At 44.6% G+C, this 22,465-nt stretch overlaps 1 protein-coding gene across 1 annotated transcript in view; it reads right to left on the reverse strand.

Moving 5' to 3' along the window:
• Positions 1-22,259, reverse strand: part of CNGB1 (cyclic nucleotide gated channel subunit beta 1) — a 23,083-nt gene extending 824 nt beyond the window's left edge. The window contains exons 1-20 of the mRNA XM_035118002.2: positions 22,201-22,259; positions 21,945-21,987; positions 20,064-20,352; positions 18,813-18,969; positions 18,015-18,131; positions 16,602-16,759; positions 15,263-15,382; positions 13,950-14,158; positions 12,228-12,278; positions 9,194-9,280; positions 7,860-7,924; positions 6,087-6,209; positions 5,722-5,863; positions 4,420-4,579; positions 3,638-3,735; positions 3,466-3,549; positions 2,907-3,025; positions 1,585-1,731; positions 1,228-1,405; positions 1-272 (exon numbers count right to left, since the gene is read on the reverse strand). The exon at positions 1-272 is cut by the window's left edge and continues 824 nt beyond it. Coding sequence (XP_034973893.1) covers positions 1-272; positions 1,228-1,405; positions 1,585-1,731; positions 2,907-3,025; positions 3,466-3,549; positions 3,638-3,735; positions 4,420-4,579; positions 5,722-5,863; positions 6,087-6,209; positions 7,860-7,924; positions 9,194-9,280; positions 12,228-12,278; positions 13,950-14,158; positions 15,263-15,382; positions 16,602-16,759; positions 18,015-18,131; positions 18,813-18,969; positions 20,064-20,301 — 2,525 coding nt within the window. The 5' untranslated portion in view covers positions 20,302-20,352; positions 21,945-21,987; positions 22,201-22,259. The remainder of the gene's footprint in view (positions 273-1,227; positions 1,406-1,584; positions 1,732-2,906; positions 3,026-3,465; positions 3,550-3,637; positions 3,736-4,419; positions 4,580-5,721; positions 5,864-6,086; positions 6,210-7,859; positions 7,925-9,193; positions 9,281-12,227; positions 12,279-13,949; positions 14,159-15,262; positions 15,383-16,601; positions 16,760-18,014; positions 18,132-18,812; positions 18,970-20,063; positions 20,353-21,944; positions 21,988-22,200) is intronic.
• Between the last annotated feature and the right edge of the window lie 206 nt (positions 22,260-22,465).

Consider the following 22,465-nt stretch of genomic DNA (forward strand, 5'->3'; position numbering starts at 1 on the left):
TCTTCATCACCTTCAGGTGCTGGAGTTATGCAAACCGTAACAGAGTGATCTGAATATTTTGAGACAATTTTCTCTGTTCTGCTGCAGTCATCTGATTTTCGGGGACCAGCTGGTGAGCTATGACTGGCTGATGATTTAGGTAGAACTGATTTTCGGGAGCCGGCAGGTGATCTATGACTGGCTGATGATTTAGGTGGAACTGATTTCTGGGAACCGGCTGGCGATCTATGACTGGCTGGTGATTTAGGTGGAACTGGAGTGGCACTGGCCTCCTGAAAGACAAAGGTATCATGCTGGTGGTTACCTGAATAAGGGGCATGCTTAGTATCTGTGGCAGGGAGATGTCTGGCACAAGTCTGCCTGGAAACAACCCTCACCATTCCAAACATAATCTATCTTTCTAGTCCCTGTTGTGTAGAGACTCTCAGTAGTATTCAGAGAACAAAAGTATATTCTCACCCCATAGCCAAAGTGCTCCTGTTCAGGATGCTAGCCAACCAGTTGGGATACAGGCAGGAATCTAGGAGCTGTTCAGGGCTGAAGCAGCTCTCCCTCTTGACACCCACCTTTCAGCATAACAATTCAGGAAAATTCTGTGCTCCTAGTGTCCACTAAGCTCTTTGGGAGGAAGGGGTTTTAGTTGCTTCCTTTTCGTGCTTTTCAAAAAATGTTTGTATTTCAGCAAACATTTAGTTCCACTCAAGCCCATCACTACTTCAGTGACCTTGTTTTGCCATCATCCCTGTTGACACTGGGGCACCAAGCTTGCTGTTAGAGGAAGCTATAAATAAATAGGAAGCACCCTATTTATTTATATGTTCTAGTTTCAGCCCAAGCTTTGAAAACAGATGCCAGTCCAGAGCTCTTGCATAGATTAAGTCTTGCCTAGGGGAAAGGTTTGTTTTTTTAAAAAAGCTAGGGAAATCAGACACATTAAAACAAAGGTAACAAAGTCCCAACATCTCTAAATGAGAAGTGGCCTTGGGATGCTGGTGCTACTGAGTGGAATGGTGGCAGGGCAGGGCGATACTGTAAGTGTTTAACCATTTCCCTGCTGCTCATTATATTGTTTTTCAGCTCAAAAACAGCCCTCCTTTAGTTGCTCTTCCCCTGTGGAGTCCCAGCTGTAAAAACACCATGGAACTTCCTAACTTGTTAGGTTCTTCCACCCCATTTCCTGAGAGAATTCACTGTTGACATTTGCAGCTACTTATTCTGTGCATTTACCTGCATAGCTTTCAGCTCTTTCAATTTCCATCTGATATGAGCCAACCGCCCTTTGCCTCCCATCTTTCCTGCAGCGAATAAGGCAGCTTGGAAGAGCTTAGGAGTCCCAGCTCTTGGAGGAATGATGATGCCTTTGCTTTTGTCCTCCTTAGGTCTGCTGTTGTTTTTCAGCATTCTCCTAAGAATAGAAAGGGGAAACATGTATTTTCACCCATTGTTCAGGTGTTGGGAATATTAGGTGCCAATGAGCTGCTGAGCCTAAATTTCAACATGGACTCATGAAACTTTGGGCTTGATAGAGAGTGTGGCTGTGCGCACATAGCAAACATACCAGCACCTGGCTATCCTGCCGCTCACCTGGCCTTCTTCCGCAGCAGCTTCTGAGACTCTGGATAATGCACTAAAATTTCATTCAAATCTTTCTTTTCCAAGATGAAAAGGTTAGTAAATCCATGAGCCACAACATTCGCTGTGCGTCGATTTCCACCTCCCACAGCTAGTAAGCTAAGAAAAAGAAAAAGGCATCAACTAGGGACTCAATCTGGTTTCCATAACTCAACATCTGCTATTGAATACATCGGGGCACTAAGCTTGGCTCCATGCCTTTTTTCTTAGCGTCTCCTGAGGACCTCATTCAGCATCAATGAAATACCCAGTTTCCGACAATATCTTGTATGATTGTGCACTCCGCTAGATCTCGTGAGATCTCACCAAAAACCGGTGCCCCTGCCAGCACTGCTTCTCCACTGGCAGCAGAGGTGGCGAGATGCCTGTGTGGAACACCACCTCATGGGCTTCTGTTGCTTGAGGCAGTCACCTCACCTTGCCTCATGGGTGGGCTGGCCCTGAGCTAAATTGCTCTTCTGCATTTCCATAATGAGAGTTTTGCAGGAGGCAGCATGGGAAATGGGTACAGATTACTGGTAAGATGTATAATTTTTCAGGTGACATTTTTCAGGGCATCATAATTTGCTTTCTGGGTTCTGCACTGTGCATTCTGCATTCCTCATTAGGTGATGGAATTCTTCAGTGTTTTGAAAACCTCGTCTTTATAGATTCAGATTTCACTTTCTGTATCAATTCAGGAGAAGTGAAAACTCTGCAGGAATATGACTCATGGATAATTGAATTATAGCCTATTTCATGCAGATTTCTATGTCTCAAAGAGAGAGTTTCAATTGTTCAGTTGGAATGATCCCGTACTTCCCCTTTTTATTAGATAATTTATCTAATTTAATGTGCAATACTCCACTGAATTCTCCTATTATTATAGACCCTCCAGTCATTTGTCCATTTTTTGGGGGGGGACTTCATACAATATTGATTGATTAGGAGTGTATTTGTTACCCAAAGTATATTTAGCCCCTTCTGTAGCTGAAATCTAAAAATTAGATAGTTGCCATGTACATCTCTTTATATCCACTCAGTTTCAAGATTCAAGGGTGGAAAGGATAGTCAAAGTACCAATATTTCTTTGTTATCAGGACTTCTCTTAGCATCAGGGAAATCTTTTTCAGTTGAAGGAAAAAAATTACCTGAAAAATCTGCCAAACTCATTTTGGATGATAAGTAAGCAAGACTGTACATGACTATACTTTTATCTTTCTGAGCCCCTTTCTTTTCCTTCCTGCTGCCAAGCCCAGTTTCCTCCCCACATCGACATTTTTCATCTGTCTGACCTTATTTCTCCAAACACAGATCCAGCTTTCAAAGTCACAAGCACTGTTTTCCCATCAGGTCCTCCGAGCACCTTGACTTGACCGACTTGGATGATGTACATCTCTCTGCCAATTTCCCCCTGAAGTAACAAGGAGGAAATGTGTTCTTTGACTACCTAAGTTTTAAATGTTGTTCCATTTATTTTTATTGCTGCTTTCATGTAATAGAATCATAGAATTGTAGAGTTGGAAGGGATCGCGGGGGTCATCTAGTCCAAGCCCCTGCAATGCAGGAATATTTTGCCCAACGTGGGGCTTGAACTATCATTCCCAGGATTTGGGGGGGGGGGCGGAGGTGAGAGGAAGCCATAACTCTGAATGATGGAGAACAGTACTATCAAGGTATGGTGCAGAAAGTACCCTTAACCACTACAAACATTTTCATAGTTTGAAGTGGCCCCATCCAAAGTAACTGAAAATTGGGTACTTAAAATGTCATGAAAGTATTCCTCCAACCACCCCCCCCCTTTCCACAATTCACCTCAACCCTACTTTTCACTTCTTAGACAAAGCTGGTTACCTTCTTGCAGACATAGTCATTGGGCAGGTACACCACAGATCTGAGCCTTTTGAGCATGTCAAAAATCATTTGCCGGTCACAACCCTGAATGGAAAGGAAGGAAGAATCAGTTGGCTTGTACTAGCATGTCTGGATTTAAGTAAGCGAATCCCTGAGGGGGTGTGGACCATACCTGAAAGAGAGGCACCTTGCTAACAATGTCATAGTTCACATCAACTGCAATGTCCAACTTCATCTTCTCTGGCAGCTGCATCAGCAATTCCGATTCGTCTGCAGCAAAGGAAGTGTAAGGAAGAGTTTGCCTTTCCTGAAACCGCGGATTAGAGAATTGCCAGCGCACATATTTAAAAACTCAAACAGCAGCTGTTTAGAGTGGATGATTGATAACTAGTGGGATCTCAGGAGTCAGGGAGGAAGAATTAAACCTTTTCTCCCCATCAGTAGTCCAGACACCAACAAAAAAATCACTCCTCCAAAGCTGCTATTTTCATAGGAGAAAAGGGTCCTATTGGCATAAATGGAACCACAGCAGGGATGGAAAATGTTAAATTCCTCACCCTGCTTGTAATTCTCTCTCTCTCTCTCTCTCTCTCTCTCTCTCTCTCTCTCTCTCTCTCTCTCTCCACACACACACACACACACACACACACACACACACACACCTGTGGCTGCTACTTGTGTCATTCAATTCACCCGAAATGTAAATTTGCATTCAACATCATGGCTAGTTTGGCCCTAAACTGGGGTACCCAACATGGCACCCTCCAGTGGTTGTTGGACACCACATCCCAGAAGCCCCCACAGCCAGCCAATAGGTAGTGGACAAGGATGCTGGGGACTGGGGCCAAGCAACATCCAGAGAGCGCCATTTTGGCTAGCCTTGACCTAAGCCGTATTGAGCAACCAGAGGAACAACTTATGAAGCCAATATTCAAAGCCCTAGTTCAGTCTTACCCAGCATGCCTTGAGAGTGCCAAGTGTACTCATACCACGTTTTGACTCTATTCTGAACAGATCGGGGGATTTTGTACAAAGCCATGTATCTAATTGTGTTGTCCATACAGCTCCGGTAGTATGTCTGTCCAGCGGTGGCAGCCCCAACAACATCTCTCATCTGTGTGAGATAAAGAGAAAACCATTCAGGGGTTTTTTTGTTCAGCATTGCCTACCTACACCATTGAACTATCTCTGCCTTCCCCAACCTGATGCCTTTAAACTAAAGCTCCCAAGCTCCAAGCTTCAGGTGGCTGTGCTGATGGAAGTTGGGCAGTGGGAGGTTGAGGAGCACCATTTCACAGAGGGCTGAGTTACTAATGGGAGTAAGTTATAGTTCCCAGAGTTCCCTGTAAAGAGGGACTGACTGTTAAGCCACTCTGGAAATTGTAGCACTGTGAGGGGAATAGGGGCCTCCTAACAACTCTCAGCACCCTTAACAAACAACAATTCCCAGGATTCTTTGGGGGAAGCCATGACTGTTCAAAGCAGTATAATTGTGCTTTAAATATATAGAGTGAATGTGGCCTGAATTAAACAATCAGCTAGGCAAGTAGCCACAAATTACTTCAGTCCTGAAATAAAACCAGAACTCATGTTGAGATGTTTTATTACATGAGAGTGTAGGGTAATTTCTTTCTCTTTCTTTCTTTCTTTCTTTCTTTCTTTCTTTCTTTCTTTCTTTCTTTCTTTCTTTCTTTCTTTCTGGAACATGATACCTGAATGATGGCCATTCACTTTGTAGAGTCGAGAGCCTGGGAATGCCTTGATGTTAACTTTATCCATGAATAGGCTGGGAAAAGTCCCAGTTTCCACACAACAGAGCCCAACACTTTCTAAGCATCTGCTTACATTCTTAATGAGTTTCCCCTTCACCAGCATTGTTTTAATGTGAATACTCCTCAACTCATGCCAGCCAGGGCAGAAAGTGGGCGAGTCAAACTGCAAATTTTCACTCTGCCGCCTCCAGACTGGTGTAGCAGAGATGCCTGAATAGCACCCATTGCCAATAGCCTGACCCCTTGCCACCCTCTAAAATGCTCTGTTTCAGGGGTTTATTGCTGGCCATCACTGGCACAAGGGTACTGCCAATGGTAGCTTCTGCCCACAGCTTTTGGTGGGCACAGTGGGGACCTCTGCAGTAGCAGAGGCACCCTGTCAGCAGAGTCCACTGCATCCTAACCCCCTCCAGGATGGCAGAATCGGGGCAGGGGAAGGAACAAGGATTGTTGTGTATTTAAAAGGCATGAGTTGTTTTCTTACCTGACCTATCATGACAGAGAAAGCAAAGACACCTGTGAAGTAATTGAGCAGCTGAAAGATGATCTCAAAGAGGGTCTCCGGGTCTGGCAGTCCTCCAATTGTTATCAAAGTCTTGACAGCCCAGTAATAACAGCGGATATAGCTTATTAAAAAAAAAAAGATATGAGAGGATAAGATACCCAAGCAACCGATCTACTAATGCTTTTATCCAATGAATTATACCAGCCTTCCCCAACCTAGTGCCTTCAAGATTTTTTGGCTCTATGATGCTGGGGCTGATGGGAATTGTAGTCCAAAACATGGAGGGCACTGTGTTTGGGATGGTTGGATTATAGCAATGCAAAAAGGAAATATATAATGAGTACCTGTTTCCTTCCCCATTGTAGACCCAGGCAGTTGAGCCCAATCCCTGAGAGGAGGATGCCCAGTAATATAAACATGAGTTCACATGTAAGCTGAAGAGCAGGTAGGCTGTAATCCTTACCACTCTACAAAGAGGGTGAAGAAAGATGACAATGTTAACAAAATACTCTTTAAGTTACTCTCTAAAACAATCTCACTTTTCATGTCTGCATTCCCATTTGCAACCTGTAGAGCCACTACTGCGAATTGTACTTAAGTTTACAATGGGAAAAATAGCTTATATTGTAGTGATTGTTATATGATAGGTAGTTACACTGGATATGCCAATGGAAAGTATGCAGTTTGGCCCTCCTATTCCATAAGTTTGCCTTCAAACAGATTTTTTTTAAAAGGAGCATCATCTATGTGCAACTTTGAAAAGGGTTTTTAAATGTGCAGAGGTGAGAAGGGGCCAGGAGTCAATGATGGTTGCTGGAGGTCTCCCTCTGAAAAGGCAGCCAGGGCAGAAGGCAGATTGCCATGAACCTAGTGAGTACCGGCACCTTTTCCCCCCCTAGAAAAAAAGACACTGGCCTTATCTAAAAATTTGTCTAACCCCCACCCAGTTTATACCATAACAGATTGGTGGCTTTAAAGTGCTAAGAAATGCTTGGTTGTTTTTACCTCAACAGCCTAACACAACTGCTGCCCTCTGAAAAAAATGTTGCATGCTGTGAATTCTGAAAATAATGGAATTACATTAGACTATGTAGATCAACATGCAGCTTTTCTCTTCAGAAGGTCTCAGGGCTCACCCAGGCTTCTGCTCATCCCACCGCTTTCACCCAGGGAAACCTGATCTTTACCGCTGAATCAGAGCAAGTTGGGTTTTCCTCTTAATGACACTTGCTCTGTTTTCCACACTAAAGAGTGGGTTTTATTGAGGAAAGCGGTGGGGCAAATGGAAAAACACTTGGATCCATGCTTTCTAGGCACAAGATATGTAAAGCGTGGGCAATCCCTCAGTTTGGGGGGGGGGAATTCAGTACAAAGAGAAAGTTATGAAAAGGACAAGGGGATAAACAGAAGAAGATGGCTCCCCTTCATCACACATACAACCCAACAAGACAATGACAGAAATCCACCAACAGCATACAAATCAATATGGCTAACCTGATCCAAAACACCCACCCACCCCACTCACACATGAAAACAAAGACCACCACAGCCAATCACAAATGAACAACCACACCCAACCTCTCTCACCACCAAAGGAACACAAGCAAACAAAAGAGAACCTACACAAGCAACTCTGACATCAAACTCTACATATATTAAGTAAAATAGAAGCATCATCACCCAACCCCCCAAACACCCCCCCCCGCCGGTCTACCTCTCTTCCCCTCTTCTTCCCAATGTCTCAACAAATGAAACTGATTTGTAAAAATGATAAATGGAACAAATACGAGAGAGAGACATTGCACATACTTTTGTAAATCAAGAAACCTTTAATAAAAATACTTTTTTTAAAAAAAAAGTGCGTGAAAAGATATTCAAAAATATGAAGGTCAGCTTCCTGAAAATAGGATTTTTAAGAACTGGGAAGGAAAATCTCTGGAAATTGTCAAAATAAATATAATAAAATTTTCAATCAAGAGAGAGAGAGAGAGAGAGAGAGAGAGAGAGAGAGAGAGTTATGAAAGGAACTAAAATGCTGCAATGCTCCTGAGTCTCCGCTCTTCCTATAGCAGCTGCATTCAAGAGTAAAGAGGGCCAGCATCAAAAGCTTACCTCACCTGTAAACGTATGCCTTGCTCAGAATAGCTTCAAGCCGATTGTTAAACTCAAAGAAGGCCATGTACTGTGGGACGGAATGAAAAGTACAGATGAGCACCAAGAGCAATTCAGGGACAAATGGAGAAATATTTTGCAATAAAATTGACTGGAGAAGCTCCCAGCACTTTTTCTTAATTACTGAAATAATGATTTGGTGGGTGTCCTTCAGCAGCACCTGAATCAAATTCCTTGAAAGTGCTTTTAAGGGAAGGTATCTGAAAGGTCATCAAGATCAGCCCACCTCCTGATGCTGGAAACCCACTGCCACAGAATTCCTAGCAGGAGGCTATCCAGCTTCTGCTTTAAAAGGTCTAAGAAAGGAGAGTCTGCCACCTTCCAAGGCAGTCTATGTTAGCAATGGAATTATCTGCCAATTTTGGATCTCTCAGTTTCTCATTTTTCCAACCTTAAATTCAGTTATTCAATTTGAGGGTTTTTTTAAAAAAAACCCTGATGAAAATTCATAAGCGGTTTAGTGTGAATTTCTCCCAATAATCACATGTTTATATGCAGTTTTGACTAATGTTCCCATCTGTGCCAGAAATTTCCTTTAAGATAATGCATTTTTGTCTGCCGCTTTCACTCATATAGTAATTTCTGTGCATACTTTCCCTTAAAATATGCATTTGTATAAACGTGGTTTCGGTGGAGAACTGCATTGCAACATTCAGAAAAGTGCAAATTTCGAGGGATGGTTCTGTTTTGGAAAGCATGAATTTTATAGACTCAGATTGAAATGTGTACTGAATCAAATTTGCCCACCATCCCAATGCCAACTGGCATGTACGATCAGCATCCTCACCCCCTACCCCCGTCTTATTTTAGTCAATGAAACCTGTGGCTTTGAGTCCTATGCTCTGGAGAAACAGAAAACAAATCTGCTCTGCTATCTTCTTGGGGCTCATCCAGACTTCCAGGCACAGGTCCAGACTATAAAACTGTGTCTGTGCTGGGTGTTTTGTTTTTTGTTTCTGTCCCAGCATGTTTCTCGGGGAAACCCTCATTTTACTGCAGAAAATGGGGGGGGGGGATAAAATGCTTAGGCATGGAGCTTTAAAGACTGGACCTGTGCCTAGAAACGTGGCACAAAAGCAAGTCTGGATGAGCCCAAAGTGACAGCCCTTCAAACATTTAAAGGTTTCAATAAAGACCTCAAGTGCATTTCCCACTTTCAGCAAGCCCAGCAAAAAAGGGAAAATGTTTTTCCTCCCCCTCCCTGTTTTGCGCATCTACTAAAACACAACAAAAAGAGTTTTGAAAATAGGTTGTAGGAGCGTAATTCATCCTGACTCACCTTTAAACAGCGAGGCAAGCGCAAGAGAGGATGGAAACCCACTTTGAGGTAAAGAAAATCCAGTGGAAGAAGGCAGATCACATCCATCTGGAAAGACACATACAGCCCACCCCCAAAAAAGATATTAGCAACTTGGTCTGCCACCAGTATCACTGCATGTAATTTGATGGACCTTTTAAATGGCTTTACAATACTTATCGTGTTTGTCAACTCAGCATCCCTCCTGTTCATGTGCGGAACTGGAGCTAGGAGACAGTGACTTGCCTCTGACCACATAATGGTGTCAGGCAATCCAAGTGGGGCGAATGCTTCCCATCACAGGCACAAAGAGAGCATTCAGCACCTGTTAAAAGGCCATCGTGCAGGAGCTAAGAAACCAGGGTGGTTTTGGAGGGCAAGGGAAGAGATGCAAGGGAAAAAGAGGGATAAGGTAGAGGCCGAGTGTGGTGTAGTAGTTGGAGTGCCAGGCTAGGACCTGGGAGACCAGAGCTCAAATCCTCACTTGGCCATGAAGCTCACTGGGTAACCTTAAGCCAGTCACTGTCTCTTAGCCTAACTTCCTTCATAGGGCTGTTGGGATTAAATGGGAAGGGGGAAGACCACAACACTCTGAGCTATCTTAAGGAAAGGTGGGATATAAATGTAACAATAAATAAATGAAACTAGAAGGGAAAGAGGCAAGTTATAAAGGGACATTTCTGCTGTCTCTGCGAGGACAATGAGGAGGGGAAAATAGGAAGAGGAAAAAGATGGAAGGGCCTGGGGCTCTTAGCCCCAGTGGTGAGCCGGAAAGAGGGAGGGGGTGAAAAGGCAAACAGGAGATGAAACAGTACAGTGCAAAGGGACAGCGGGGAGGAAAGATATTAAAGGCAAGAGCCTGGGAAACAGGAAGATGGGAGGAAAGACAGCAGGAGGGACAATGTTGCATGTAAAACAAAACAAAGTGGCATCCTGCAATGAAAGGGGCCAGCCAAACTCTTTGAGTAAGGTCCCCATCAGGAGAAACCACCAGGGGCTCAGAGCCTCAGGTGGTTTGTTCTGTACTGAGACCCTTCATATAATAATAATAATAATAATAATAATAATAATAATAATAATAATAATAATTTATTTATACACTGCCCATCTGGCTGGGCTGCCCCAGCCACTCTGGGCGGCTTCCAACTGAATATTAAAAACAGTACAGCATCAGACATTAAAAACTTCCCTAAACAGGGCTGCCTTCAGTTGTCTTCTAAAAGAAAAATAATTGCTTATTGTCTTGACATCTGCTGGGAGGGCGTTCCACAGGGTGGGTGCCACTACCGAGAAGGTCCTCTGTCTGGTTCCTCTTGCAATGAGGGAACCGCCAGAAGGCCCTCGGTGCTGGATCTCAGTGTCCGGACTGAATGATGGGGGTGGAGATGCTCCTTCAGGTATACAGGACCGAGGCCATTTAGGGCTTTAAAGGTCAGTACCAACACTCTGAACTGTGCTCGGAAATGTACTGGGAGCCAGTGTAGATCTCTCAGGACCGGTGTTATGTGGTCCCGGCGGCCACTCCCAGTCACTAGTCTAGCTGCCGCATTCTGGATTAATTGCAGTTTCTGGGTCACTTTCAAAGGTAGCCCCACGTAGAGCGCATTGCAGTAGTCCAAGCAGGAGATAACCAGAGCATGCACCACTCTGGCGAGACAGTCCGCGGGCAGGTAGGGTCTCAGCCTGCATACCAGATGGAGCTGGTAGACAGCTGCCCTGGACACAGAATTGACCTGTGCCTCCATGGACAGCTGTGAGTCCAAAATGACTCCCAGGCTGCACACCTGGTCCTTCAGGGGCACAGTTACCCCATTCAGGACCAGGGAATCCTCCACACCTGCCCGCCTCCTGTCCCCCACAAACAGTACTTCTGTCTTGTCAGGATTCAACCTCAATCCGTTAGCCGCCATCCATCCTCCAACCGCCTCCAGGCACTCACACAGGACCTTCACCGCCTTCACTGGTTCTGATTTGAAAGAGAGGTAGAGCTGGGTGTCATCTGCATACTGATGAACACCCAGCCCAAACCCCCTGATGATCTCTCCCAGCGGCTTCATATAGATATTAAAAAGCATGGGGGAGAGAACGGAACCCTGAGGCATGCCACAAGTGAGTGCCCAGGGGTCTGAACACTCATCCCCCACCACCACTTTCTGAACATGGCCCAGGAGGAAGGAGCAGAACCACTGTATGCCAGTGCCCCCAGCTCCCAACCCCTCTAGACGGTCCAGAAGGATGTCATGGTCGATAGTGTCAAAGGCTGCTGACAGATCCAGCAGGACTAGGAAACAGCTCTCACCTTTGTCCCTAGCACGACGGAGATCATCGACCAGCGCGACCAAGGCAGTTTCAGTCCCATGGTGAGGCCTGAATCCTGATTGGAAGGGATCCAAATGGTCCGCTTCTTCCAGGCGTGCTTGGAGTTGTTCAGCAACCACCCGCTCAATCACCTTGCCCAGGAATGGTAGATTTGAGACTGGGCGATAATTAGCCATATTGGCCGGGTCTAATGATTTTTTTAAGAAGCAGTTTAATAACCGCCTCTTTCAATGGGTCTGGGAAGGTTCCCTCATAGAGGAAAGCATTCCCCACCCCGCAGAGCCCATCGCCCAGCCCTTCCAGGCTCGCTTTTATCAGGAGATTCCAGATATTTGTCAGGTTCAGTCCTGTCCAGACCTTGAACTTAAAAGTCTCCTCAAAGTAGGACTGTTTGCAAATTTGCCTACCACATTTGTGCACATAAGTGAATTATATCAAAAACAAAACCACCGTTTTAATATTTGATTGTGGCATGGATGAGCGCTTCATATACCGTAACTAAAATTACTATAGTTGAACTAAATGATGCAACTCTTAATTTCTAGGCACTGATCATTTTACATATGACAGCCTTCCCCAAACAGGTGCCCCTAACTAGCTGGGGAGAGGCCCCAATGGAAGCTGTAGTCCAAAACGTATGAAGGGCACCAGCTTGCAGAATGTTGACTTAACACAAAGTAAGGAAAATGGTACAGACCTTGAAGCGGCCTGATTTCAGATAGTTCTTCCTCATGGCTTTTTTATCAGTCTGGAAGAGGAGGCAAAAAGAGAGGAGGCATCACCACTTGTTTCATAGTGGAAGAATGTGCCACCCAGACTGGCCGTCGGGCCGGCCCTGGGGCGCTGCCCGCCCCCTGTTGCGATGCCCCTGCGTCCGGTGGAGGCAGCCCCCGGCCCGCACGCCTACAGCTGAAGCCACTGAACAGCTGAGAGGCGTGCCTGGGGCCACCTCCGCTGCACCTCTCCACAGGCGCAACGCCGCCCCTGGTGGCCTGGCACCCTGGTGCCCCGCGCCACCGGACCCGGGCCTAGAGATGGCCCTGTCGGGTGTGCTGGCTCTTGGAAGTAGAGTGTTCGACAACATCTGGAGAGCACACAGGCTCTTCATTTATGGTTTGTGATCTTTAGTCACACAGGGTTTACACAGAATAAGAGGGCTCATCCACATTGGCCTGTGCCTAGAAAGCATGGGTCTGAACAATTTCCCCCTTGCCCCACTCTATTCCCAGGGAAAACCTGTTCTTTAGTGATAAAGTGGAAACCAGCATCAATCCATAGAAAACCCAAATTGCTGTTTGTTCCGAATGAGCACGAAAGAACTGTTTTCCCTGGGGGGGAAGCAGTGGGACAAGAGGAAGTGTGAATAAGCCCATAGAATTGTAGCATTGGATGGTTCCCAAAGGGTGCTCAAGCCCAACCTCCTGCAAAGCAGGAATCTCAACTAGAGAATCTCTGATGGATGGCCATCCTACCTCGGTTTAAAAACCTCAAATGAAGGAAAGCCCCCCACCTTCTGAGGTAGTCCATTCCATTGTGCAACAGCTCTCATCATCCTAAAAATTTTCCTAATGTTTTGTTGGTATCTCCTTTCTTGTAATTTGAATCTATTTGTTCAAGCAGCAGAAAACAAGCTTGCTCCATCTTCTGTATCACAGCCCTTTAGATATTTGAATATGGCTATAATCTGATATGACTTCCCCCTGGGGAAACCTGTGGTTTAGCACTGAATCAGAACAAGCTGCAATCAGGTTTTCTGCGGATTGCTGTCTGCTCCAGTTTAGTGCTAAGGAGTGTGTTTTCTGGGGGAAAGCAGTGGAGCAAAGGAATAGGACAAGCAGGAAAGTGTTCAGACCCATGCTTTCCACACACAAGACAAGTAGAAGTGTAAAAGGCCCTCAGTCTTCTCCTTATCCAGGCTAAACATACCCAACTCCCTCAACCGTTCCCCAGAAGGCCTGGTTTCCTCTTTCTCAAGGACTAAAGGTAAAGGTAAAGGTACCCCTGACCATAAGGTCCAGTCGCGGACGACTCTGGGGTTGCGGTGCTCATCTCGCTCTATAGGCCGAGGGAGCTGCTGTTTGTCCACAGACAGCTTCCGGGTCATGTGGCGAGCATGATTAAGCCGCTTCTGCTGAACCAGAGCAGCGCACAGAAATGCTGTTTACCTTCCCGCTGGAGTGGTACCTATTTCTCTACTTGCACTTGACATGCTTTCGAACTGCTAGGTGGGCAGGAGCTGGGACCGAACAACGGGAGCTCACCCTGTTGTGGGGATTCGAACCGCCGACCTTCTGATTGGCAAGCCCTAGGCTCTGTGGTTAAGACCACAGCGCCACCCGCTTTCCTTCTCAAGGACTACCTGACCCCCAAACGTCAGGGGCTAATCCAATAGAACAAAGGCTTTCTGGGTGTCACTTACTATGATGTCTCCTCTTTGGACAAATTGCAGGCGGACCTGAAAGATGCTGATATCCAAAATGTAGATGAGGTCACAGAAATAGTCCACAGCCATCCAGTAATAAACATTTGCAGGTGTTTGGAACGGGAAAGCCCAGCGGACTGGAATCAGCCAGCAGTTCCAATTCCATGCCAATACCACAATGAAGAGCCACAAGATGTACATCAGATCTAGAATGGGAGGGGAAAACCCAGAACAGACTCAGGAGCTCTGCTAGTTGCCAAGAACTTATCCTGCTTCTCTTGTTTAGGACACCTCAATGGAACTATAGGAACTGAGCACAGCAGCATGGGGGTCCAAAACCACAGGACCTCAAAATAGAAGGCAAACCAGTTCCTGTGGGATCAGAGAATGAGAACTTTGTGCAAAATGAATTAGTAGTTCTCAACCATAAATGTGGTCCACGAATGTTCTCCGCTATAGTGCTTTTTTGCTATGAATGAAGTTGGTTAAGAGATGGAGCCATTCCAGCACCCACCTCTCAGTTTAATCGTGAACTCACTGGGTGGCCTTACCCTCCTCCTCCTGCCGCAGCCGGTATTGCTGCTGTGCCTATCACTATGTCTTATTTTCGGGGTATGGCTTATATTCCTTGAATGCTTAAAAATCCTGCTATGGCTTATTTTATGACTACGTCTTAAAATAGGAGAAACAGGGTAGATAAGCATTTATCTCTCAGCCTTAGGTCTCCATCTGAAAATCTGGGGACATCTACACACTGGCCTAGCTTCCAGGTAGGGATGAAGCAGGAATTTGATTCTTTCTGTTCACATTTGAATTGTTTGGAATGGATGAAACAGTCTATTTCTGGTCTGTGTCAATTTTGAATGCATGTTCACAATTCCGCTCCATCCCTTTTCCATATCAACCTCCAATATTTTAAAAGAGGTATGTAAATTTGTATTACAATACAAACACATGTGTTATGTCACAAGGTACATATTTAAATATAGAAAATTTGTGAATTTCTAAATGTATTTTGTACTAAAATGCACCTTTTAAATGCATTTTGGTATTTTGTTTTATTTTTTAGCCGAAAACTTTATAGTGCAATTTGAAGGAGCGTGGACTTATCCAAAGGATCATTCAGGAGGTTTGAATGAAGTTGAATGACTTTAAAAAAATGGAGTTCACTGCTTTATCCCTCTTGTGCCTATTTCCAAAAAGAGATGCTCAGCATCAAGCAACCTGCCCATCAGCCGCTGGCCACCCCCCTCCCCCGCTTAATATTCTACAGTAGGCTCTTCGGTCAAAAGCCCATTCCAGGTACTCACTGGTGAGTGGGTCGATGCTGCTGGGGAACTGGCATTTTCTTGCACGTGAGGGACTGTGCTTCTTTCCACCCTTCTCACTCGCTCCCTCTTTTTCTTCTGGAGGCTTTTCTTTGGAAGGTGCTATGGGAACAAATGGAGTAAATGAAAACCAGGCAAACTTTGGAATCAAAACCATTGCTTTTAGCCAGCCTTTGATCATCTTAATTAATACAGTGGTACCTCGGTTTAAGTACACAATTGGTTCCGGAAGTCTGTACTTAACCTGAAGTGTACTTAACCTGAAGTGAACTTTCCCATTGAAAGTAATGGAAAGTGGATTAATCCGTTCCCGACGGGTCCGCGGAGTACTTAAACTGAAAGTACTCAAACCGAAGCGTACTTAAACCGAGGTATGACTGTACTAGATGTGTGGAGGCTGCAGTTATTTAACAGTGAGGGGTGGGTGGGAATCTCTGCACATGCTTGGACACTCTGATTGAGCCAACCTGGTGCCCGCCAGATGTTTTGGACTGCAGCTCCCCTCAGTTCAAGCCAACTAGGGTAGATGGGACCAAGAGTCCAAAATGTCTGGAGGGCATCAGGTTGGGAATTGCTGCTTCTGAATCTTTAATCATTAGACACGGAAGGCCTGGGCTGTTTTCCTCTATGTACTTTGGTGCTCAAGTTACCCATCCTCTGGCGATGGTCATGCCCCCCCCCCCCGACTCACACCCAGAGTCAGTTTTACATGCAACTGATTTCTGCTTCACCTAGAACAGGCATCCCCAAACTGCGGCCCTCCAGATGTTTTGGCCTACAACTCCCATGATCCCTAGCTAAGAGGACCAGTGGCCAGGGATGATGGTAATTGTAGTCCAAAACATCTGGAGGGCCGAAGTCTGGGGATGCCTGACCTAGAAAAACCTGGTATCAAAGGATGGAGAGAGAGAGAGTGTGTGTGTCTGGAAAGTTGCTGCGTCTATTTGCTAATCAGCAAGGCCTTTGACACAGCAGCCATCAGGGTCAGCCATCAGGGTCCAGCAAAGCTTATGCAGCCCATCCTAAGGAAGTTGAAGAGAAGCTTAACTCCTGCTGCAAAGAGCTAGTTTGATTGAGTCCAAGCTTTGCAAAGCTTATTTATGCTTCAGTTAAATAAGTGCACTATGGCTTCAGAAACCTCAAAAGTCATGTTGCAATAAGCAATTGGCAACCCTTGAGAAGGAGCTTGTCAGAAGGCGACAAGGAGCAGAGAGACGTTTCAAAAATAGGTTGAATATCTTTTACCCCCTGCTAGACACAGACAGCCCCTGAAAAAGGAGAGCCTTCAAGTTTTGTAATAGATGGCGCTGGTCTCACTTACACGCCACGGGGGTTTCCTCGTCAGAAGAAGCATCTGGGTCAATCAATTTCTCTTTCACTTTCTCTGTTCGGTCCTTAAAGAGACGCACCAGTTCTTGCAGACGGTCATTGATAACTGCACTGTTTTGGCTTGCTGTTGAGCTGCTGCGATCTGGCAAACTATGGTGAAACCAGGCCAGATATTATGAATGAAAACTTTCCCATTGCTCAATGCTGTAATCACCAGAAGTGATATTATGAATGAAAACCTTTTCATTGACCAATGCTATATTAATTAATTCCAGGCCCAATTTTAGCAAGTTGTAGTGAAGGAGGGACCATTTCTCCTCATATACACCTTTTTTAATGCCTAATGTACCAATTTTCGCAAACAATTTTCTCTAATATAATACAGTTTTGTATGTTGTTTTCAATAATATATGCATTTTACACTCTTTGCTCTAATATACACATTTTGCACTTTGATAGTTTTGCAAAATTCAGAGAAGTGTGGATTTATCCATGTTTCAAATCATGGCTTATTTTGGGAATCGTGAATTAGGTACATAAATTGTGAACTGAAACCTAATTTCTCCCACATGCCAAACTGTAGGGCTTCTCCATCCTGGTGCCCTCCAGATGTTTTATACCACAACTCACATCAGCCCCAGCCAGTGTGGCTATGCTCCCATCAACTTCAGCATCATATGACTGGGATGGCTAGCTAGGACCAATAGCAGCTGTAGTTCAAAATATCTGAAGGGCATCACCAAGTTGGGATGGAGGCTATAGGCAGATGAATTATAGGTGTCTTACGGACTGGTGGGTAGCTTTTCAGTGTGGCTTGACTTTCATTACAACATTCTTTGCTTTGCAGCCTGGAGCACTGAAGTACACTCTAGTGTAGTCTGTCATGCAGACTTCCCCTGCAGCCTTTTATAAAATAAGGAGGATATGGCTATCAATGACTAGTAGTTATGATTACTATGCCTCTGAATATCAGTTACTGGAAGCCACAGGAGGGCAGAGTGCTCTGGAGCTCAGGTCCTGTTTGCCTGTTTCTCACAGAGGCATCTGGTTGGCCACTGTGAGAAAACAGGATGCTGGACTAGATGGGCCATTGGCCTCATCCAGCAGGCTTGTCCTCAGATCGTATAAATCTTTCGCCTTTTGCTTTTCTTATGCTCTTAGTAACTGCTGGACACTTACAAGGGAAAGCACATCTTGCACTTTTTCTAAAAACGCTGCGCTCGTCTTGCTAACCCTACACTGTATCTGATGTTTATGGTCTGCAGACCAAACAAACTAAGCTACTACATGCTAAAGATGCAGCGAGGTCAAAATAGCTCTTGTTTGATGTAAACATACTGCAAAGATAACATGTAAGAACCCCAGAAGGATATAAATGCCACATATAAATTAAAGTCTCTAGTACCAAAGTGATCCTTCTCTCTGTGGACTGGAAAGGTCCGGCCAAGCTTTGACTGGTGAGGGGCTTGGAGATGGCACTTTCAGTTCCTCCACACTCTCCTCCTGGGAAGAGCGTTTCCTCCTGAAATGGGGAAAAAGAAAGAGGTCAGGTATTTTTGAGTACACACAATCAGAACATTCTCTCTATTGAAAAAAGTGAGTCCTAAATTTAGTCCACACTGATAGTATCAATGTCTTGCTGTTGCTGCCTTAAAATAGCAGCTTCAGCTGTGAGATTGTCCTTGGCCCTGGCAGCTCAGCTGTGATCACTAACTAATATTATTTGGGAGACAAAAAAATTAAGATTTGGAGAACTAATAAGGTGCAAGCAGATTAAAGGTTGCCCATAAAAGGCACCCCGAGTCTTAGTAAGAAACCACTTTTAACAGAGCGGCAGACAGATTTAGGACACTTGACAGAAAAACAAAATAATTTCCCAACCAGCAACAAAGAAGTTAGGGTAATACAACAAAGAAGTTAGGGTAACCATAGGGTAATGCAGCCTTTGCTGGCCTGTTGCCCTCTAGACATTGCAGATTTACAACTCCCATCAGCCTTAGCCACTGGGAAGATATTGGATCAGCTCTGACTTAAGCTTTAAACCCATTTATGCCCCCCAGCTGTGTACCCTAAGGTATGCAAATGATTATCCCAGGTTTGTATCCCAGTTCCAAGTCAATGCTCCCTGATAAATTAAGAATCTGCATGGATTCTAAATGACAGCTTTTTGGACTTTAGGTTCTAAAACATTATGGGTTCATACCTATTGGGAGCCTTGGCTATAACCGGCACAGCGAGGGTTTGGGGTTTCTTTGGTGGTGAGGTCTGAGCACGGCGGGCAAATACTGGCAGCCCTGAAGAGCCATTCTTGGGATTCCTATTCTTGATGTTCACAGTGGGGTATCTCCCTGATGGTCGTCCTTTGGCAAGAAAATATATGAAATGAGCCAGAGGAAAACAAGAAGACAGATAAAAACAGTGGCTACATCACTAGCAGAGGCTCCTCATACCAAAATGTTCAAGGTGAAGGTCCTTTACTGATCAAAAGATACCTGAAACTACAACCTCCTAATTCCCACCTGTATTTTCAGACACCTCCTTCCTTCTTCAGTAAACATAACCACCTCTTAAATGTCCTATCCCAGGTTTTATACAGTTTCTTTTCTATGCAATTCAAATTATACTATGGCCAAAGTATGTAATAAATTTTGTGGGTTTTTAAAAAATTAAAACAGAGTTTTAGTGTTATTATTTTTCATGAACCAATTGAAAATATTTTAATTTTTAACACTTTCAACTGATTGTGTTGATTGTACGCTGTTTTTGTATACTGATTGTAATTACATAGTATATAATTGGTTGAAATAAAATAAATAAAATTTAATTAATATTTGGAGTATAAATTCTAGTTATAATACCCTGATAAAGTAAATGTTTATCTTATTTTGTTGATTCTGTATTATCATGTTAATCTGTGTCATAGATTCATATTGATACCCTTTTGTATTTAGATAACTATCTTGTAGAACTAACAGGAATAATTAACTGGAAGGTATAAATGCATTCAGATGTACAATTATTGCTATGAAAAGTTAGGTACATTATTCGAATATGACAAGTTGTTTCAAACACCAAGAGGTTTGATTATTCCTTCCTGTAGTGATAGGAAGCACATACCGTATTACTTTCCAGAGATAATAACTTAGTGCAAACTCCAATCAAGCTTTAATGCAATATTTTTAAATATACTGTGAATTATTATTTCTTCAGAATTAATTAACTTAGCTTCTTCAAAAAGCAGCACATGGCTATTTGCAAAAGGGCTTTCAAACATCCCCGCACTGTGCTTTGAAGTCACAACAATGGGACTGCCTCACAGCTACACGTCTGGAAGTTCTGGCTACTGGATGTACACATATTGAAGCAGACACAAGAGACACACACAGGCAGACGAAGCGAAGGAAGCCTGACATACAAAGCTGCACACACAAAGCCATGGCAAATGCTACGTTACCCTGGGTGCGAGAGGACGACCCTTCTTCCTTCAAAAAACTGGGGTTCGTCACACCAGCCTTTTGCTTTCTGGCGACAAGGACAGGGATGCGGGAGGAAGCGGCAGTGGTGGAGCGGTAGCTGGGGACATTGGGCAGCTGGTCAGCCAGGCTGTGACGGGAGGGGGAGGAGCTAGGATGACTGAGTGGATTGTCATGCACCAGGCGGGCTAACTCAACGTCGCGGTTTTGCTTGGACATGGTGGGGCTAGGCAGCTAGAGGCTCCAAGCAAGGGCCAAGGGTATCTGAAGCTGCAACAAAGCAAACATAAAATCACATGAGAAAAACGGTGTTGCTCAGTTCCAAACCAGCAATTGTGTGTGTGTGTGTGTGTGTGTGTGTGTGTGCGTGCGTGCGCATGCGCGTGACAAATACACAATAATCATTAACCACAGTATGATTTCATTTACAATTTGTGCAACTTCAACCATATGCAGTTGAAGGGAAGTTGGTTGAAATTACGCAAGTTAAATACATGCAAGGTGGAGAACTTTTCCTACGGTAGCATGGAAAGAGCTTTTAAGGCCTCCACCTTGCTTGGGGGGCAAGGACTGCTCAACATGCTGGCTCTGGAAGGCTAGGGATGCTCACACAGGGGTGGTTTGAGTATACTTGTTTTCATATACATTTGGAACCCTTGGAACTGAACCACTAGGTAAGATGTGATTATATGGTTATAAGTTGGGGGGCACCCTAAACCCAAGAAATTAATAAATGGTAAGATTTTGTTTATTTAGGACAGGCATCCCCAAACTTCGGCCCTCCAGATGTTTTGGACTACAATTCCCATTATCCCTGACCACTGGTCCTGTTAGCTAGGGATCATGGGAGTTGTAGGCCAAAACATCTGGAGGGCTGCAGTTTGGAGATGCCTGATTTAGGATATGAAGGGAATATACAACCAGCAGATGAATTCCTGGGCTAGGGTCATTAAAAAACAATACAGTGCCATTGAGGGCCATTGGCAATGCGAGAGAACTGTCCTTCCCCCCCACCCAAAGGTATGAAGACAGAGAGGAGATTTGGAAAATTGCCAGGGTAACTGGGCCTTGGATTCTAGCACTGCACTGCTGTGAGGAACAAGTTCCTCTTGAGATGACCATGCTGTAACATCTGGACTCCATGCAGACTGAAGGTACAAATATGTGGATAAGTCTTATTTCTTAAAGCTACAACAGCTTCAAACACGTCTTCAATTCTCCAAAGGAGCACAGGCCCTGGTTGAGGGCCAAGACCCCTGGAATCCTGTGCGCGGCTTGACAGGGATTGGGGTGGCCTGTAACAATACTGTATTTTTGAAGGTGCACAAGCATGCAAATGGAGTCACTTCAGGGGTGGATTTTGATGTGGCAGTTACACCACAACTCGTTCCCCAAAGAGCTTGTGCAGCTTCAAGCTGTTTTACAGGCTCTGTCCCCTAAAATGTTCCTTATTGCCCTGTTGGACTTCTTGGTCTCTGTGACCAGCTTTGCAACAGGTGGAGATTTCATGACCATGATGCAACCTTTTTGCTTTATAATTCAACATTCACGTCTGTGTCTGCACACTCAAGAGTCATATGCTTGCCAAAAGTGTCCAATACCAGCCTTCATCAGCCCGATTCCACCCAGATGTTTTGGACTGCAAGTCCCATCATCCCTGGCCACTGGCCATACTTGCTGCGATTGACAGGAGTTGTAGCCCTAAACATCTGGAGGGCATCAGGCTGATGAAGGCTGCCTTAGGCCAAACGCTCTGTGTATGCTCACTGGAAGAGAACAGGACAGCTCTTTCCTGCTCAGAGCTTTGTGTCCACATTGCAGGCCTGCACAGGATTGGACCAGGCACATACTATATACAGTACCTTGAGGTGTAACTAAGGCTGCTTCAGTTTCTTCCTCTTCTACCTTAATTTAAAAACAAACAAACAAACAAACACAACATTATTCTGAAGAACATTTCCTGTTTTGAAAACTCAGGTTCTATCTTTAAACAGACTTTTGTTATGTTGTGACAGTGTGCCCCTTCCCTATTTTATAAATCCATCTTATGGGGCCATTTTAGGGGACAAAAGACCGGGTATAAAATAGCTTTTATAAATAAATAACCAACCAACCAACCTGTGGAAAAGGGCCTAAGTTGGCATCCAATCCCTTGACTTTGCCTGAAGCAGCTACCATGAAGGTGCAGCTATCAGAGGCACCCCTATAAGGGACAAAAGAGAGACAGTCAGACAGCAATGATTAGCAAACCCTGAAATCCCAGAGATCTTCTTGTCATATTGAAGCTAATGTGTGTTAGAAATGCCCTGGAAGAATAAGGAGATTTACAGGGCGGCTTTCCATCTGAATATTGACTATATAGGCCCACAGCAAAGGTGGACAG

This window comes from Zootoca vivipara, chromosome 6 (genome assembly GCF_963506605.1).
Source record: "Zootoca vivipara chromosome 6, rZooViv1.1, whole genome shotgun sequence".
In the NCBI taxonomy this organism is placed as follows: domain Eukaryota; kingdom Metazoa; phylum Chordata; class Lepidosauria; order Squamata; family Lacertidae; genus Zootoca; species Zootoca vivipara.